At 28.3% G+C, this 21,670-nt stretch overlaps 1 protein-coding gene across 3 annotated transcripts in view; it reads right to left on the reverse strand.

Annotated features, from left to right (window-relative positions):
- LOC124951366 (GTP-binding protein GEM) overlaps nucleotides 1–21,416 on the reverse strand; it is a 40,691-nt gene extending 19,275 nt beyond the window's left edge. The window contains exons 1-4 of one of the 3 annotated variants that reach the window (XM_047499703.1): nucleotides 21,133–21,416; nucleotides 18,659–18,954; nucleotides 17,938–18,394; nucleotides 15,123–15,380 (exon numbers count right to left, since the gene is read on the reverse strand). In XM_047499703.1, the coding sequence (XP_047355659.1) occupies nucleotides 15,123–15,380; nucleotides 17,938–18,193 (514 nt within the window). In that variant the 5' untranslated portion in view covers nucleotides 18,194–18,394; nucleotides 18,659–18,954; nucleotides 21,133–21,416. Of the gene's footprint in view, nucleotides 1–15,122; nucleotides 15,381–17,937; nucleotides 18,395–18,658; nucleotides 19,056–21,132 lie in introns of all 3 variants that reach the window. The other 2 variants (XM_047499702.1, XM_047499704.1) reach the window with 2 other exon arrangements.
- Nucleotides 21,417–21,670: the final 254 nt, after the last annotated feature.

Raw genomic sequence — 21,670 nt, forward strand, 5'->3', positions numbered from 1 at the left:
TCGCGATAATATAAATTATATTTGAACTTTTACGAGCAATCAAATGATTAATAACCATGAACTATATCGAGTCATAGTCTATCGTAACGTTAATTAATTACCATCGTAAAATTTGTTACGTGATTCGATTTCCTCTGGTAGCATGTAATTAATAGAGAAATTCGATTTACAATTTTAAGAAATTTTCTTTGATAATTGATACGCAACGACATATTATAGATTATATTATTGTCGCGCGTATAGATCTATGGAAAATTAATTCCTTCGATATTTTTAGATATAAAGATATTTAATATATTGACAGCAGAGTGTCAAATATACAAAATAAGATTTTTTTTTTTTTTGGTTTCCTTCTCTCTCTCTTTTTTTTTTTTTTTTTTTTTTTTTTTTTTTTTTTTTTGTTTCTTTTTTTGATCTCCTTCCTAATATACGATTTTTCTATCATAGAAATGTCATTTTCGTCGCGATACACAATGTACGATATTAGATTTCTCAAAGATTAATAAACATTTGGCACCGAGATACTAACTACTATATATACATAGGAAACATATACATTGGATACTCGAGTATCTAACGAAATACAACTAGCTTGAACCAACCACAACCGCAGAACACACAAATTGAAAGCTATTTCTAGAAATGACCAGGGAAAATTAATTATCATCTAACAGGAGAACGTATTCTATCTATATAGATATATGTATTAAATAAACAATTTGATACAAGCCTTTTAATCGTAATAACCCTAATAAGATAAAATATTTCCCATTTAATTTTTATATTTATATTTCTATGTAAAAAATAATTAAAAAAAAATTATATACATATATATATATATATATATATATATACATATATATATATATGTATATACTAAGAATTCATCGTTACTCATATCTCTTCGTTGAAATTCACAAAACGATTTGGTAAATTTAGAAAATGGTTCTAACAAAACTCGTTTCATCTACTGAGAATTTACCTGATGCATACATACATATATATATATATACTATTTAACGTTTACAGTTGACTGTGCAGAAAATTTTCGTATGAGGAAATTGAAAACTGCTTAGGAATCATGATACAAAAATACACATATCCATACGTACGTGTATATATATATATATATATATATATACAGACATAGACACGCTCATATGTTCAGGCACAAGCATAAACTTACATGTACCTGAGAGAATATTTGAAATATCGTAGAATATATATAATTAGAATAAAGTCATCATTCCCCCGTAATTTTGATCGAAGTTGTGTCGTCCAAATTTTCGATGTCCCATCCGTCGAGTATGATCCGTATGAGTGGATATATTTTGCTCATGTTTTGTTATTTTGGCTCTACGCCCGTAAACGTTTGTTCGTCCGTCCGTCCGTCTGTCCGTCCGTCTGTCCGTCTGCACACAAAGTAAAATGTTCTTTCTCTATGTACATACATATATACATATATACATACATACATATATATATATATATGTATATATATCGTATACAATGAGTTGTGTGATCATACGTAAAGAGTCGATAATACATATGTACAAATGTAGGTACATGTATTTACATATAAAAGGTTTCAATCGATAGCTAGCTCCTCGAGGGAAGTTTTGATAAAAAGCATACATACGCGATGCGAACTGACTTGCCCGATAAAAGTAAACAAAACGAAACATAACAAACGACAAAATATCAAAACAATTAAAAAAAAAAAAGAAAAAAAAAAAAAGAAAAAAAAAAAGAAAAAAAAAAAGAACAAAAAATCGTAGAGCGAAATGTAACGGAACAAAATAAAAAAAAGAATGATAAAGAAGGAAAAAAAGCGATGAAACTCATCAATTATATCCTTCTCTCATGTCCCATAAGGTAAAATTTTTCGTTTATTGTTTCTAAATTTAATACGTAAGCGTACTCTAATTTAATAAGGATTTTTATGAAATCAAAATTTTACTAAGTTACAAAATCTTATATGCCGAAGAAAGAAAGAAAGAAAGAAGGAAAGAAAGAAAGGGGAAAAAAGTATAAAATAGAAAAAGAAAAGAAAACAAAACGAAGAAAAAAAAAAAAAAAAAAAAAAAAAAAAAAAAAAAAAAAAACAGAGAAAAAGAAGAAAAAAACATTGGCACATCGTTGTGACGAAATATTCTTCGTTGAAAGTGTTCCCTGAACCCTGAAAGGAATTTTCATTTTATTTCACTCGGTCGACCATGCCTGTAATTAATAACTTTCCATGCTGTAGAATGTGAAAGATAGATGGATAGAGAGGGAGAGAGAGAAAGAGAGAGAGAGAGATTGAGATAGAGAGAGAGAGAGAGAGAGAGAGAGAGAGAGAGAGAGAGAGAGAGAGAGAGAGAGAGAGAGAGAGAGAGAGAGTATGAAGGCGATATATTTGCCCTAAACCATCGCTAAAACTGGACTTTTTATTTTTATTTTTTTTTTTATTTTTTTTTTTTTTTTTTTATTTATTTATTTATTTTTTTTTTCTTTTTTCCTTTAACGAAGATCACGCGGAATAACGAGGACGCTCGAAAAACCTATAGGTCTAGACCTTATGGCTTACATAGTTTGTATAACGATAGATAGAAGAATCACCCTCGCGTTTCGAACGAAAATAATATCAACCTTAAATACAATACATATACTACATATATACCATTGTGTGTGTGTGTGTGTTTATATGTACATAGATATTTTTAGAGAGCCTTTCTAAAGTCGTATTTGTCAAGGTAAACAAACAGAAATTTCTCTTTAAGAAACAACGAGACGTACATGTCGGATCGCATTTTATGTATGTAAATCAAATCATTTCCTAACTTATATTAAAATTGTTAGAACGAAAATCAATAAGGAGTAAAGAAAAAAAAAAAAAAAAAAAAAAAAAAAAGAAGAAGGAAGTAATAATAATAATAAATAAAAAAAAAAAAAAAAATAAAAATAAAAATAAAAATAAAAAGATACACACGCACTTTTTATACGTATATGTTTTATCCAAAGTACGAATAAAACATTGCGTGCAGCTGGAAAAGTCGATAGAATTATTTATAGACGCGAAAGAGGAGTCTGAGATACGTACTTATAAATAAATCCTATAACACATATACACACATACATACATACACATATACACACACACATAAACAACCGCTGCACCCCATAAGTTATTTATCACGTAAGCTAGGTAAAGATCGTACGTAAATATTATAACGTACGCACATTTGTTATACGTAAAACTAAGTTTTAACAATGATTTTCACAAGTAAATAGGACGATTTGTTTAATATGCCAACGATGTAATACTCGTTGATGGATATATTATAACTAACGAGTATATATAATGTTTGCCAAATATTTTTAACTGGGCCAAACTTTCTCGACTACAATTTGTAGACTTACAATTTCAAAAAGCAAAAAAGAAATATTACCCTGGAAAAAGGATTAATTGGATTTTGATCCGTCCTGTTAGACGTAAACGTATAATGAATAAAATCTTTTTCCTTTCTTTTTTTTTTTTCTTTTTCTTTTTTGTTTTTTTTTTATTATTCATTTTATTAATTAAAATAAAATTATACGATGTTTCCTATAACACCGATACTATTTCATAAATTTCTCTGAAACGATGATTAAAAATGTTCTTCCAAAGAAATGTTTTTAGGACATGCGAACACCATGATGTTTCTAGTATATATATATATATATATATATATATATATATATATATATATATATATATATATTAAAGGAAAGGGGAAAATGCAAATGATTTATAAGGAAAGAAAATAAATTCATGTCCTCCCTACGTGCATCGAATAACATTCGACATTTACCTCGTCGTATAATATCACACAGAGACAGAAAGGCGCGATATTAAGCTCGCTTGTCTATACGTTATTACACTGCAATTTTATGATGCTTGAGATCGCAGGCAGGACTTTCGTATGACGCATGCGTCCTAATGCAAGTCGAATTACTCTCACACTTGATTTTCCTTATAGAGAATGTTATACTCTTGATATGCATACTCTATATCTATACGCATACATATACATATACATATATATATATATATATATATATATATATGTATATACATATTGCATGTAGTAACAAAACAGGATAAAACGGTATATATACACAAACATATATATATATATGTATTTATGTATGTATATATATATATATATATATATATATATATATATATATATATATAAAAGTACGTACGTGCATTAGAATGAAAAAGAAAAATTTTTAATTGAAATTTTTGATATTACTTTGGACAAGCGAATAAAATGAAATATATTCATTTCCTTATTTTCTTAAAGCCGAGTAGATCATACAAAAAAAAAAAAAAAAAAAAAAAGGAAAAAAAAGGAAAAGAAAAATAAAAATAAAAAATAAGAAGAAAAAACAAAAAATAAATAAAGAAAGAAGGAAAGAAAGAAAGAAAGAAAGAAAAAGTAAAGAAAGAAGGAAAGCAATTAATTATCCAAATTGTTTCATTTTTTAATGCGTTGAAAATTTTTCATACAAGTTTAACAAACATATTGAATGTATGAATATGTATGTATGTATGTATGTATGTATGCGTATGGAAAGTATGTGAAAATAAAGCTGCGCATATTTACGAAAGTATGCATTTTCTTTTCAAGATTGACACCCTAACGAATTAAAAATTAAAAGAGATATCTACAATTTTTAGAGAGAAAGAGAGAGAGAGAGAGAGAGAGAGAGAGAGAGAGGGAGAGAGAGGGAGAGAATAAAAAATATATTTCAGGACAGGAATCTCCAAGGAATTTAAAAAAAATACTTACATATTCCAACTTCCGTAAATGATTTTAAACCACACACACACACATCCACATATGTATATATATATGTGTGTGCGTGTGTGTGTGTGTCGTTTTATAAACATAATGACATTTATATTTAGCTCGTCGTAAATGATAAAGATATTACGTAATAAAAATTTTATGAGTTTGCTTTACTAAGAGAGAAAGAGAGAGAGAAAGAGAGAGAGAGAGAGAGAGAGAGAGAGATACATATACATATATATACACGTATATGTTTGTACATAAACGTATATTCTCTCAGCACCGATAGTTTTGCGCGTGCGCCTATCATCGATCGACGATCTTGATGACTTTATGGTTAGGCGTCGTTCGCTTTACGAGGGGTGTTTCCCCCCCACAATTTATCCACTGTCCGCTACATTTCTCTTGGCTATGTCTAGTAAGGTTAACGGCCAGAGGGATACAAAGTTGAAGAGAGAGAGAGAGCGAGAGAGAGAAAGAGAGAGAGAGAGAGAGAGAAACAAAAACAAAAAGAAAAAGAAAAAACAAAAGAATTAAGCGCGGAAATGAAAGAACTTATGGAAGAGAGGAAAAAAATGACGCGTGATTTTTTTCCTTTATTTTCTCATTTCTTCTTTATCCTTTACTTCTTTTACGCTAAACGACACCGTCCAAATTTATCGGCTTTATTTTCCTTTCATTTGTTGGTTTTTTTCAAATACGTGAAAGAAAAAAAAAAAAAAGAAACAACGTTTTCACATCCTCGTGACGTTTTAAGGACAAGGTTATCGTGTTTAAAAGAAAGGGAAAAAAAAAAATAGATATTAATCATTAAGTACTATTTACGTTGTAATTTAATATTAAGTTAAAATGACGATAGCGTATGAAATATATATATATTTATAATATATATATATATATATATATATATATATATATATATATATATGTATATAGGTATAAAAATTCAACGCTCTAATTTAACCACCAAACATAAATGAAGTAACTTCAATATGCCACTGTATATATATATATATATATATATATATAAAATGTATATAATATGATATAACTGTATAAATGTCAACAAATTTATTCTGTAATTCTCTGAAAATAAAATAGATGATCGCGAATAAGAGAGTCAATGAGAAGAAACGAAAAAGAAAAAGAAAGAAAACCAAAAAAAAAAAAAACAAAAAAAAAGAAAAAGAAAGAAAACAAAAATAAAAACAAAAAGGAAAATAAAAAATTTTTTATGTGGATTTGTGCGCTGTAACATAATCACTTTATAAATTCTCAATTCAATTTTGATCAATCATACGAATATGTTTCGTGAATATTGAAAACGAAAGAGAAGGGTGAAACGTGATATACATAATTGTAAATTACGCTTGTTAGTTATCACTCAACGTAATAGAAAATTATTTTCATGATAATCGCATTAGAAAGCTTTACTAGAATATGGTCATTAATAGTATCTACTCTTACGCATTGATTTTTTTAATAATACACCTCGTTTAATCAAATATTTAAATACGTTTGCTTCGTCGAATAAATGCGGTATACGAGAATGTTTTTTAATGCAATTAAAGGAAAAAGAAAAAAATAAAAAAAAAAATAAAAAGAAGAGAAAGAAAAAATGTGAGATAACCGAAACCAGATTCATTTCACAATATATAGCTTTTCATCGATTTGTCAATATGTATGTCGCACGTAAAGCAATATATATTTTTTTATTTTTATTTTTTTATTCATTTTATTACTCGGTCTTTTTCTTTTTTCTTTATTTCTCTGATTTTCTTTTTTCTTTTTCTTTCTTTTTTATTTCTATTATGTCTTATTTTTGAATTAATTTTTTTTTTCTTTTTTTTTTTTTTTTTTTTAATAAACGTTCCAATGTTTCTTCTTCAGAAAAACACAAAAACAAAAAAAAAAAAAAAAAAAAAGGAAAAGAAAAGTAAAACAAAATGATATGAAAGAGGAAAAAATCTTAATAATAAAAAAAAAAAAAAAAAGAAAAAAAAAAAGAAAAAGAAAGAGAAAAAAAATGAAAGAGAAAAAAAATTAAATAAATCTTTCGATTCACTGAATATCCTTTTTCTCTCGTGGTAATCGACATTACTTTTTCGGGTTAAATCAAATCTGCTCACGCGTATTCAACCCTTTACAGTGAGTTTAACAATAAAGCGCAAAGAGAGTGTTATTACTCGACGAAACAAATTCGCCATATTATTTAATCAAGAAAATGTATTTTGAGATAGGCTCAATCATAAGATACGAAGAAAGATAGAGAGAGAAAGAGAGAGAGAGAGAGAGAGAGAGAGAGAGAGAGAGAGAGAGAGAGAGAGAGAAAGAGAGAGTACAAAATGTCTGGGCGTTTGTTTCATTGGCCAAACGTTAGAACGATAAATTTGACTGGACTATAGCTTTTCCTGAAGGCGGCATAAGATTTATACGACAGATTCGTATGGCATTTGCTAAGCGTAAGCTAAAAGTCCCTGTCGTTTTATACGATCTCTACGATCTGTCGACAATCATTCCCTTAAAGAAATGCACATCATTTTTACTTGAATATAATCGAATTACTTTTTTTTTCTCCTATCTATAAGAAGAGAAAAAAAAAGAATTATTTATATGTACGTGTATATATATATATATGTGTATGTGTTATGTGTGTAAGATGAAATTTATACACTATACTTGTATTAACTTTTATAATTATGACTTATAAAGACTTTTATATTTATAACTTATACAGGAATTTCTTTTTTTTATTTTTTATTCTTTTCTCTCCTGTCTATAAAGAATAAATATAATTATTTATATGTAAATACATATATATATATATATATATATATATATATATGTATTTACATATATATGTATATATATGTATTTATATATACATGTGTGTGTTTGTGTATAATATGAAATTTATACTATAACTTGTATTAACTTTATAATTATGATTTATACAGGTTGGATCAAAAGTTTCTAGATGGGTCAAAAGTTTCTACTTTTAATAAAAGATTCTTAGATATTTTTAAAAATCAATAATTCCTTTTCGAAACTCGTTAGATTAATCGTTCGTTTTTGTTTTTCTTTCTTTTGCTTTTTTCTTGATCCTTTTTTTCTTTCTTTTCAGATCGTAAAACTATCTTAGAGTAATTTGAAAATAATTGCAAGGCTAAAAAAGTGTTGGAAAAGTGTAATTGACTTTTAAATACTCGTTTAGAAATTTTTTGATATCTCTGCCTAGAAATACCGCCTAGAAACTTTTGAAATCTCTCTCATCCATTGAAATCTTTACTCAACCAACAATTCTATCAACAACGAAAAAATTAATTTTATACCAGAAAGGATGAAGGAGGGGCAGAGGGAGGGGGGGGGGGAATAATGCAAGACTCTCTCTCTCTCTCTCTCTATATATACATATATATATATATATATATATACATATATATATATATATATATATATATATATATATATATATATATTCATATATGTATAGGGGAAATTTTTTTTTATAGAGAAACTTTCTAATCGTATTATATAAAATTTGAAAAATTTTTTCATTTCTCGTTTATATTCTATTTATCTTTTTGATTTTTTTTTTTTTTTAAATATATTTGAAATAAATTCGGAGTACCCTTTTTTCTTTCTTCCTTTTCCTTTGTGTTTTTTTTCCTCTCTTTTTTGTCTTTCTCTTTCGAAATTTATTCGATCGTATTTTATTCGAACGAACGAATATTCCGTACGTCAGAATAGAGGCGAAAATGTTAATTCGATAACGACCCTTTCTCGAGGGGTGCGATGTGCTACAAAGGAGCTCTCGGGATGTACGTGACGAGAGTATTTTCCTCGGTTACCTCCGAATATATATATATATATATATATATATATATATATATATAGTATATTGCTCTTTTGATTTTCTTTTTGTCGTGTAAAAAACTAATCGCGAGTTAATTGTCTCGCCGCTTCTAAATACAAATAAAAAAAGAAAATAAAAAAAAGAACAGTAATATCGTTAAATTCATTTAAGTTAAATTCATTCTTTTTTCCCTTATTTTTCTTTTTTTTTTCTCTTTTTTTCAAGAAAATTTTTTTCCCTTTCTTCCTTACTTTCTTCATTTTTTCTTTTTCTTTTTTTTTCCCCAATTATCGGATTACCAAATTTTGTTCAGACATTTTTCTCCATCGTTATTCGATATATTACATACTATATAATCAAAAATTAATACTGAAATATTATTTGTTATTAGTTGTAAGATGAAGTGTGTATATATGTTCATAAAAAAAAAAAAAAAAAAAAAAAACACACACATATATATATATATATATATATATATATATATATATATATATATTATTAGCCAACGTAATATATAAATATTTTATAAATATGCATTATTGTAATATTATTATTGTAATATTGTAATATTATTATTGATGTAACATGTATTGCACGAATGCAATGTTGTAAGATGAAATTTATGGTAGCAAAACGAAATAAAAGAAAAGAAAAAGAAGACAGATAAAAGGAGAAAAAAAGAAAAAGAAATAAAACAAATAAAAAGGAAACAAGATAGAGAGAGAGAGAAAATAAGAAAATAAAAAGAAAATTTTACGACGAAATCTTTCGTAATACGATAATAATTTCAATGCTGTCCGTAAGAGGATATCGTAAAAAAAAAAAAAAAAAAAGAAAAGATTATTTTAAAATCTAATGACGCATTAAGACCACGTAGAAAAGATGTAACAGCTCTCGAAACGACTTGAGATCATCGATAGTTGGCAAAATACTTTAATTCAGTACTTCCCTCCCCGCTGTCCCTCCCCCAATCCCATCCCCCTTTTATCTAACCGATAGTAACGTTGTACGATCCATTTGGCAGTAGAGGAAAACCACTAACAAGATCAACGTTTAAATCATTGTTGTTGTCCTTTGTTGTTGCCAATTTGTAATACCTATTAGAGTAAATACATCATTGTTGGTGGCTATAGTAACTTCGCGTACGAACTTTATCAACTGTTATAAAACTTTCACCTGATCGATCCTATTACTTCCTTTCACTCCTCTCACACAAACCCCTAACGTTAACATCCAACCCCTACAACAATCGTATAACTTCATGACATTGAAGCAAAATTGTTTATAAACAAATATATCGTCGTACATCTGTCATCCAATCCCTATTCCATCCTATCCCAATCTCTAATTTAACCAATCACACTAATTTAAATTACAAGAGAAAATCATTGATTGGGATGACACTCAATCGACAATATTATAGATAAGTACGTATGATAAGGCATATATGAAAATTATAAGAAAGAGAATGATATAACATGAACTGAAGAAAAATTTTCAATTGGAACGTACGATCGATATTCCAATACGTTATAATGAAAATCATACTCACGTGAATAAAATAAATCCCATAGTTCACGAAAGCTAGACGAATTTTGTTCAATGAAACATTTAAACGATCGAAAATTTGATACTTCACCTTTGGTAATTCATGCCAAATACAATATTCAATAAATTGGATAAACTTCTCGAATTTCATTGGATGAACCCATTGAATGATCTGAAATGTTATATATTCTCTCTACTTCCACTTATATCCTCCCCCTTTCCACCCATCCCTATTAAAATTATACTACATAGAATGTCTCATATTCAAAAAAGAATTTCTCAAACAGAACGTTTGACCGTTCGATTCGAAACTATTATATACATATACATATATATATTATATATATATATATATATATATATATATATATATATATCAATATTAAGATCCATACTAAATAAAATATCGTATAAACTGGAATGCTTATAAAATTTCATTCGACGAACTTTCAAACGATCTAAAATGTAATATATTACCATGGAAATCATGCCAAATACAATATTTGATAAATTGTAAAGCTTCTCAAATATCAGTCGATGAACGATCAAATCGTTTAAGATCTTAATAATAGCACTTTACCAAATGATATCCATCTTATTTGAGATGTAACGAGGAATATCCTCTCATAGCCTTTGGCCAGACAATAATTCGACGGGAATATTATTTATCGATCGATCCAACGCCATTCGAGATATTATATACACAACGAGAACGAAGAAAATTGTAAAATGCTCGTTCGAAATATCTTGAGTCCAGAATAGAGCCTATCAAAAAGAAAAAAGTAAAAAAAAAAAAAAGGAAAATTCCTTGTTAAAAGTATATAAAAAAAAATATATATATATATATACATGTTGATATAATTTATATCGTATTAATAGAAATTATGATTTGTTGAGTCAATTTGAAGTCAAACAAAAAAAAAAAAGAAAAAAAGAAAAGGAGAAGAAAAAAGAAAAAAAAAAAAAAAAAAAAAAGAAATATAAAATACCTTATATAATTATATCCTACGTAGGTGTTTCAATATTTTGTCCTTTCTCAAAGTTCAAAAATTACACGCGTACGAAAATTACGAACCATCGATATAATAAAACACATAAATAAAATTCTTCGTTCAATGATGAATGAACAAAATTTTGAGTTCGTTCGTTGACATGCAATTTACGAATTTTACGAACGACATGACAAAAAAAGGGGATGTTATTAATCATCTAGGGTGAACATTATAATCTTGATAAGCCTAACGAGATACGATGTCGTTTCGTCTTTAAACATTTCATATTTACATATATTTATATACGTACATACATACATATATATATATATATATATATATATATATATATACATATATGTCATACAATAAATACAACATGCGTATACTTTCGCGTATATAGACAAACGCGTAGGTGGAATCGCGTGATTATACGGAAAACGTGAGAGGTGGACGACGTGTAAATGACTTTCACGCACGTTCATTGGCTCGGCGATCTTGCACGAAGTCGCTCCTTTCGTTTCGGAGAAGTTGACCGACGTCACGACTATAGACGCTATCTATTTTCGCTTATCGTACTGCTCTCGACGTCTCTCTTCTCTTTTCTGTCTGTATCTCTCTCTCTCTCTTTCTCTCTCTCTCTCTCTCTCTCGTTTTTCAGCTTTCTCGATCTTCATCAGTCTCTCTCTCTCTCTCTCTCTCTCTCTCCTTCTATTTATCTATCTCTCTCTCTCTTTCTCTCTCTTACTCTCACTCTCTCTCTCTCTCTCTCTCTCGTTTCTCGCGTTCACGCGTATTTCTGGCACGAGTTTCGTACAGCACGCACGCACGCCTTCCTCCACGTCGAAAGAAGTCACGCAGAGCTTCAAAATGAAACTAAGTACTTACTACGAAAGCTATCGTCGAGTTGACGAATCTGTTTTTTTTTTTTTTTTTTTTTTTTTCGGAGATCGAGAGAAAAGTCATCTTTCTTACTTTTTTTTTTATCCAGATTAAAAAAAAAAAAAAAAAAGAAGAAAGAAATCTTTTCTAAGACGATTATCGATGATAATAATCTGCCCCTGTCTCTTGTTTCTTCGAAAAGTTAAATCCTTCCTTCCTTCCTTCCTTCCTTCCTTCTTTCTTTTTTTCTTTCTCTTTTCTTCTATTTTTTTTCTTTGTTTTTTTTTTCTTTTTTTTTTTTTCTAATGAAATTAATGATATCGCATATAGATCAATGATTTACTTCACTCTCAATTCTTTTTAAATGATTCTAATAAAAATGATAAGATACGTAAGAGATACGTTTTATTCATACAACAAATAAATCATTGATTTATAAGATCGTAATCGAACAAATGAAAAAAAAAAAAAAAAAAAAAATTCGATACGAAACAAAAAGAAAAGGATATGGTATTTATCTATCATTTATAAGATCGTAATAAAAATGATACGATAAGAAAACAAAATTATGTATAATTTGTGAGACAAATAAGTATCATTGATCTATACGATTGCAACAATGGATATACGATAAGAAAACGTACGTATAATTTACATATCAAATAAATAATTGATCTATACGATCGTAACAGAAATGATACGATATGAGAAAAAGGAACATACAATTTACTTTTATCTTATATATCATTGATCCATACGATCTTAACGAGGAAAATCTTTAAACGATCAGTTTAATCCTAATTGTACCTGCGATTATGTCGGACGATACCCAAGATCAACTTTGAACTCAATTAAAATAATTTGCACGATTGCACGATTTATGAATTTTCTTTTATAACGACAGAATTGAAAATACATTTTCTAATCTACTGATTATTATTTCCTTTTAAGAATATATAATTTTCCTTTTTTTTCCTCTCTCTCTTTTTTTTTTTTTTTTTTTTTTTTTTTTTTTTTTTTTTTTTTTTTTTTTTTTTTTGGATCAAAAAATTATTCATTCTAAATGACAGTTGTTATTCAAAGTGCCTGTGGGTGTGGCTGATGAAATTACTTTGAGGTACATACAATTAGGATTAAATATAATTTGTCAACAAAAATCTGTTTTGTTTTTCTACTCGAATACATTTTAATTAGATTAACGTGTGTCCTTTATATTTTATTGCGAAAGAAAATAAAAGAAATGAATAAAATCAAATAAAATCAAATCAAATAAAATAAAATAAAATAAAATAAAATAAAATAAAATAAAATAAAATAAAATGAAATAGAATAGAAAAAAAAAGAGAATCCGCAGAATATTTGGAACGAAAACTTCTGGGAAAAATGTTAGCTTACCTTCTCTCATTTATCTTTCTCGTTAGTAGAAATCCATTCTTCTTTCCTTGTTATACTTTTACAACGGTTCGATGAACATTCACGAGTTTCAGAAGGTTTTCATTCTTTCGACCGATGTATTTGTTACAAGAAAAAGAACAGGAGGAGGAATGGAAAAAAGAAAAAAGAAAGAAAAAGAAAAAAAAAAGGAGAAAGGGCAAAAGGAAAAGAACGAATGAAAGAAATCAATTAATGGACACCCGATTTCATTCAACGCTATAGCACAAGCAATTCAGAATGCATTTCATACGAAACGAAGTACGAGACAATTAAAAGGAGTCCTTGCAGAAAGCCGCCCCGTAAGTGCGAGGGAAAAAATAAAAATAAAAATAAAAATAAAAAGAAGAAAAAAAAAAAAAAAATTAAAAAAAAGATGTGACGGTAATACCGTCTTTTAACTCTTTACAAAGAGAAATTGCTCTTCATTTATATACTTAAAAAAAAAAAAAAAAAGAAAAAAAAAAGGGAAAAAAGAAAAAAAAATAATTTCGATAAAGAAGAAAGGAGACAACTTTTTTTATTTTTTTTTCTTTTTTTTTTTTTTTTTCTTTTTTCTTATCAATTTTAACACCACTTACGATGGAAAATTTTGACAAGTGGACACGGTAGGGTGTAGTTTATGGGATCCCAAGAAAAATGTTATCATAGAATTTTAGAGATAATTAAAAAAATATATATATATATATATAAATAAATAAATAAAATGGACAGTATTATAACGTATATACGCATTATCCATAATACTTAATGCGGATTATTCTTATTACTTCTTATTTGTAAATCTTTGAAATTCATTGAAATTCTCCGATAAAGATAGCTTAAAATAAATTTCCAATTCTCTACGTCTTACAAGATTCAATAATTCATTCAAAGCTTCCCGTCTTTCCCGTCTTTTATACCCGTCTTATATTTTTAATCGAAATAAATGTCATACCTCTTTTCTAAGTGAAATTTTTTTAAAGCGAAAGAAAAAATCTAAGAAGATTCCTAAAGGGGAAAAAAAAAAAAAAAAAAAAAAAAATGGAATTAAAAATTTATTATAACAAGTATAGAAATTTATTTTGTCGTAAAAAAAGAAGAAAAAAAAAAAAAAAAAAAAAAAAAAAAAAGAGAGAGAGAGAAAATTAGAGAAAGAAAAAAGTAAAAAAGAAGAAAAGGAAAAAAGAAAAATAAAAACAATCGTCGAAATTTCCTACTTCCATATTCGTCTGGATGATTTTAATATTTGATCGAAATAAATTTTATATATTCAAGAGTTAGATTGATCGTATATTTTTCCCGGTTAACAGGTTAATTGAAAAATAATCGTTTCCGGTAGAATTCGTGCGAGTAGTTAAAATAAATGGAGAGAAAGAAGGAGAGAGAAAAAAAAGAGAGAGAAAGAGACAATAAGAGAGAGAAAGAGAAAGAGTAATATAAAGAGATAATAATGCTCGTTGTAAAGACCAAAGAAAAATGATAACAATAACAATAATAAAAATAATAATGATGATGATAACGATGATGACAATAATAATAATAATAATAATAATAATAATAATAATAATAATAATAATAATGATAATGATAATGATAATGATAATAACTCACCTTTTCTCGTGAGACTAAAGCTTCGAAGTCTATAACTATCCTCGTCCTCTCCTTCTCTCGGTGATAATTGCATAGACGTTACCGGAACGTCAAGAAAGTCATTGCTCTTCTTTTGTTGAGCATGATGCATGCTCTGACCTCTTCTGCTACCCCTTCTTCTACATGCTGGACTGACATCGGCGTTCGTTAATTTTGGTTCGCTACTGCAATGAGGAGATTTAACAGTACCCTCGTGATGATGAAGATGATGATCGGCGGCTAAAAATAGACAATAAAATAATTTTTTAAATAAATTATATCGATATATATATATATATATATATCAAGAGAGAGAAAGAGAGAGAGAGAGAGAGAAAGAGAGAGAGAGAGAATAGAGGAAAAAAGAGAAAGATATTTGAAAATTTCAAAAAATTTTTTTTAAAATCGATTTGTTAATATTTGCAATGAACTTAGTATTATTCACAGTAATGTTTATCTGTTTATATATATATATATATATATAAAAAGAATAAAAATAATGAAACACTGTGATGATCGTATTAATACCTGTAGCGATGATACCATCAAAGAATAGATTTAACCAGTCGAACGTTGATTTGCGTGGGACTAGATATAGCAAATATCACGTAGTAATAAAGCATCAGGTGGATGGATAGATAGATAGATAGATAGATAGATAGATAGATAGATAGATAGATAGATAGATAGATAGAAAGATAGACATATACATATATAAAAATACATACACACACAAACACATAATTCTTGATATTTAAATGGTCTATACGTACATACATAGAAAATATCTATATAATTTTATATGTATATATATATATATATATATATATATACATATATATTTACAAAGTGTATATATATATATATATACATATATATTTACAAAGTGTATATATATATATATATGAATATATATGTATATGTATGTGCGTGCATCTATCTATATATACTATACACGTACTAATATAATTCAATTCACCTATTCTCGTATCTATCGTAACTACAAACGTGATGTCTGATTACGTTCACGTTTCGATGAAACGTTATACCCTACCAAATACGTTTATCGAGATACTCGAAATTCGTTTCTCTTGTTCCTTTATTTGAACTTGATTTCACGATCGTACTGGTTGGTATGGTGTGTCTGGTAATCCTATCCAAGATATAAGCGAGACATTGATTTATCGTCGTGCTTCGAAGGCAAAAGTAAGTTTAAATGAAAGATCATTCCTAGTCTTTCAAATAAAAACATCGATATAAGCCGTCACGCATGCTCGAGCATTCGAAAAAAAAAAAAGAAAAAAATAAAGAAAAAAAAAAGAAATATATATATATATATATATATATATATATATATATATATAATTGAAATCTTTCATTTTAAGAACGTAATTTAATGTTTCGAATTTTTACCAGGTATCATTTCATGTAGATACGTATATGCGTACGTATGTACGTACGTTTATACTTTTGTACAATCGAATTGTAAAAACTAAAAGAAATATATTACGGGGTGTTCCGAATGATTTAAATCATATTTTAAGAACGTATAATGGTAATTCAATTTAAATTAAACTTTTATGTCTCCTATCTCTTTCTCTTCTTTCTCCTTATGTTAAAAGTTATAATTTTAAATGACGAGAAAAGAAAAAAAAAAAAAAAAAAAAAAAAAAAAAAAAAAAAAAAGAAAGGAAACTCTGATCGCGTTAGATCATTTCAAATCTAATTTAAAGTTTCACGTTATGTCGTTTAACGATAAGCATTCGAACAATCAACTTTCTAAATCCTGAAGCGTCGTAAGTCAGCCAACATGGCCATCATTTATCTCATTGCTGGGTGGTCCCTTATTAAAAAAATGCTTTATATATATATATATATATATATATATATATATATATATATATATATATATATATAGTATATAACCCCGTTTCGATAAACTTCTGATATATATGATTTTGATCTTTAAGGGACACCCTATATAAAATACGAATCTCCAAAGGGCTTTATCAAAATAAACCTTTGTACAATATATGTACTTCTTTCTTTTCTTTTTTTTTTTTTTCTTTTTTTTTTTCATATTCCCAAAGATTGCTTGAAATCATCATCTTGAGATTATGTCATTTTGAGATTAGAAAAAGAACGAGGGAAAAAAAAAGAAAAGTACGAACGATTGAATTCGTGTATATATACTTCTTACTCTCACTCTTTTCTCATTCTCTATTTTGTATCGAGACGGTAGTTCGATCTGTTGTCATTTCTTGAATCAAATTAATACGGTTATTAATCATAATTAATTAAGTCCAATCAAAAAAATAATGGGTGATATTAATTGAACCGATGGCACAATTAAATATCAATCAATTACGTACGATCACTTTATGCGTGATCACTAATTGACATCAATTAGGATATAATACGATTTTAAAGGGAAGGAGAAAAGGTAAGAGAGAAGAAAGAGGGCACGTAGAATAGATTTTTTGGTACGTAAAATTCTCCGGTCAAAAAGATTTCTCAAGAGGAGAAAAAAAAAAAAAAAAAAAAAAAAAAAAAGAAGGAAGAAAAGGATAGAAGACGAAAAAGTGGGGGAAGGAGGAGAGCTCGCACAAAAACGGTTTATTTTGAATAACCAGAAGAGAACGAATACGATCGGGGGCTGGGTGGGGGGGCCGGGGGCAACGGTGGCGAGATCGAGGAAGAAGAGAGAACGCCGATAAGAAAATAGATAAATCATAATTCTTATTCTAAGAAAGCGTTGCTTTGAAAGAGAACTTTGATTATATGTATGTATGCTTACTTTGTACCGCCCTGCGTCGAATGCTCTTATTTGCTCCGGAAACTCTTGCGCTTTGAGATCTCGTCGCTGGTCTTCGTCTTCTCGTTGGTGTATTACTATCAGGAGTACCGCTACCACTGTCTCTTTCACGATCGCTTTTGTCCCTTTCCTTTGCTCCCGATGGTGGTATGGTACCTAACATTTGTTCCATACTCGAAAAACCAGGGGCACAAATCGAGGCCGATCGAGTTTTACGACGAAACGTTTCTTCCGCCATTTTGTCGGTTAAATATATATAAATATATATATATATATATATATATGTATATATATTGCTTTTGTATCGAAATCCTTTCTTAGATTGATCTCTTGTTTTTCTTTCTTACACTTTATCCTTCTTCTTTTTCTTCTTCTTCTTCTTCTTTTTCTCTCTTTCACTTTTCTAATCTTCCTTTGATTTTTATCGCATCTTTCGTTTCTTGGGATTTACCATTGCGTCGAACAAAAGACGTAAATATATATTTGTTCGAGATATTTGCACCTTTTTTTCTATTTCTTTTTCTTTTATATATATATATATATATATATATATATATATATATATATATGTATATGTATGTATATATATATATATATAAAATCTCAAAGCAAATATCTTCCAGTAAAAAAAGTTTACCCAACTTCAAATCGCGCTCTATATCCCCTCGGTTGTTGTCCTTTATAACGTATAAAAGATATTTACCCTCCCAAGAGGCACTTCCGCACGATCCAATGATCCACGCGTTCCCAACGTAACTCGATTATCTTCTTCTTCTTCTTCTTCTTCTTCTTCTTCTTCTTCTTCTTCTTCTTCTTCTTCTTCCTCCTCCTCTTCTTCTTCTTCCTCTTCCTCTTCTACTTCTACTTCTTCTTCTCTTCTTCTTTCTTTCTCTAATCGCATTCTTGATAAATAATTTTATTTATATCGTAATCTTGATGATAGATCATCCTTTTATTTTTTATATCACTTTTCTTCCTCTCCACTGGGGCTCGATCGTTCTAAAGATTTTTGAAGATTTTACAAATTGGCCGGATTTTTATACCCTCATAGAAATCCTCCCCTCGATATCATGATATCTGCAAGGATGCCAAAAAACTCCCTCAAAAAAAAAAAGAAAAAAAAAAAAAAAAAAAAAAAAAAAAAAAAAAATAATAATAATAAAAGAACGAACAAAAAGAATACAGAAACTCAATCGATCGTTCTTGCGTTTGCAACTTTATTGTTTATGGTTGTGAGATAAAAAAAAAAAAAAAAAAAAAAAAAAAAGAAGAGAATAAATGAATTAACGCGCGCACTAACACTTCGTCAAAAAAAGAGACAATTGCTCTTCGATCTGACGAGCTTTCTCGTTCTATTTTTGATATATCCCGTTAATATACACGTTTCATATCTCGTCGTATTTATTAATTAAAAACTACTCGCACCCGTCGACAGATTATTACGTATCTATCGGTCTGTTACTTTTTTCTTTTCTTTTATGTGTGTTTTTTTCCTTTTTTCATTTTCTTCTTTTTCTTTCGTTTTTATCCATTCTTTCGAAAAACGAAATGCAGTACTTAACTCCGTCGAACAGTGAATTATATTTCTTTCGATTCGAAAAAAAAAAAAAAAAAAAGAAAAACAGATTGACTATCGATTAAAAATAAAAAGAAAAAAACGTATATATATATATATACATATATATATGTATATAAAATTTCTTCTTTACGCCCGCAAACATTTGTATTTCTTTTTGTCTTTTTTTTTTCGTGTTTCGTTGTCTTTTTTTTTATCTTTTTCTTTTTTATTCTACAATACGCGATTCGACATTAATAACGAAAAAATCGTTCCCGACAATAATCCGATTTCACGAATTGTACATTTTAATTTTTTTCCCTTTTCTTTTTCTGTTCCCTTTAATTATCTTCGATCAGCAAAATTCATTGGAACCTGGGTATACTCGGAAACGTTTAATACGATGTCCTCTCGTTTTTATTGGATATCGTAAAAGAGCTCTGGTAAAGTTAATTAGACGTAAAATCTATTATCTTTGAAAGCTGTAATGTCTCGCATTTAATATTAACACGATACGAAAAGATTTGGTTTTTTAATTTCATTATACATGATCCTTTATAACTAGATATATCTATATATATATCTACATATATAAATATATATATAGATATATTTTATATAATTAAAAAGGAAGACAGATAAAGGAAAAAGAAATTTATTTCAAATGCCAAATCTACATATAGTTATTCTGGCGTTTGTATTTACCGCCAAAAAACAATTTGCAAGCGCGCAATTCGAATGGAAGAAAAGCAAAGCTATGGATTCTACGACGTGGCCACACGAATTTGTCTTTATTTCAATAAACTAAAACGCGTTCGAAATTACTAACGGAACAAACATATGGAAAGATTTGACTGGTTTTGCGCGTCCAAAACCTATAAATCTACGTTTCTTTACGGCATGTGTACGTGTTTCTGTATACTTGTACGAACGTACCCACACAAGCTTATTCGTATGAATCTATATATGTGTGTTTTGACCTTTTTTAAGTTATTTATATCGGGCTATTCTTAAAATCGAATCCTAATACGTACGTTTTTAACATAAATTATATATATATATATTTTATCAGAATTTTAATAATACCGAATATGAAATTAATTAAAAAATAGTCCTACGTAAACAGATATATCTTAAAAATTGCACGTGAATCTCACATGGGCTCGTGTGATTTTTCATTTATGTTAACATACTAAAAGACGGTCTTTCTCTCTCTCTCTCTCTCTCTCTCTCTCTCTCTCTCTCTCTCTCTCTCTCTCTCTCTCTCTCTCTCTCTCTCTCTCGACTATTTTTAATAATTCTCTCTATTATCAGAAAAAAAAAAGAAAAAAGAAATAATCTAAACTAGTATATAAACGTTTAAATTTCTTTCGAAGATCTACTTATCATAGCCAGTTTACTGTCACTCTCTTTCTCTTTCTCTCTCTCATACATACACACGAACTCACACGCACACATGCACACACACACACATATACACACATTATTTCTACGAATATAATTTCGTCTCACAGTAATGCAATTATAAACGTCAAATATAAATTGTTTTGCTTACTTCGTAAAAAAAATAAAAGAAAAGAAAAAAAAAAAAAAAAAAAAAAAAAAAAAAAAAAAGACTATACCCTTTTTTCAAAAGCAACGTTTATCGATTGTGTTGATTATATGATTCCTTTTTTAAACCCTTCACCCTTTCTTCTCCTTAATATCCCTTTGTCACTTTAATTAATTTATTTATTTTATTTCTTTTTTTTTTTTTTCTTTTTCTCACAATCCCGTGTCTATCACTTAATATATCTCTTGTCTTTCTCGGACAAGAACGAAGTTCGTCGCGCTTCAATGGGGAAAAAAAGATCACCGAAGGAAAAGAAAAACAAAACCTCTATACCGTACGACGACGCGCGGAATACTGAACAACCCCAGGCACGACAAGGCACACGCTAGGCATCGCGCCAACCCGTACGTGTTCGGCTATATACGTCACAGTTCGGCGAACCTCGTGTCTCTCCTTCCATATCTTTCCCCGCCCTTTTTCATCAAATTCTAAGAAACTTGAAATAGAATACCTTTCTCATTTTTTTCTTTCAGATTTATGCATATCGCATATTTATATATATATATGTACATTTCATATGTACATCATTATTTCCTCGAATATATTAA

Source organism: Vespa velutina, chromosome 8 (assembly GCF_912470025.1).
Source record: "Vespa velutina chromosome 8, iVesVel2.1, whole genome shotgun sequence".
NCBI classification, from domain to species: domain Eukaryota; kingdom Metazoa; phylum Arthropoda; class Insecta; order Hymenoptera; family Vespidae; genus Vespa; species Vespa velutina.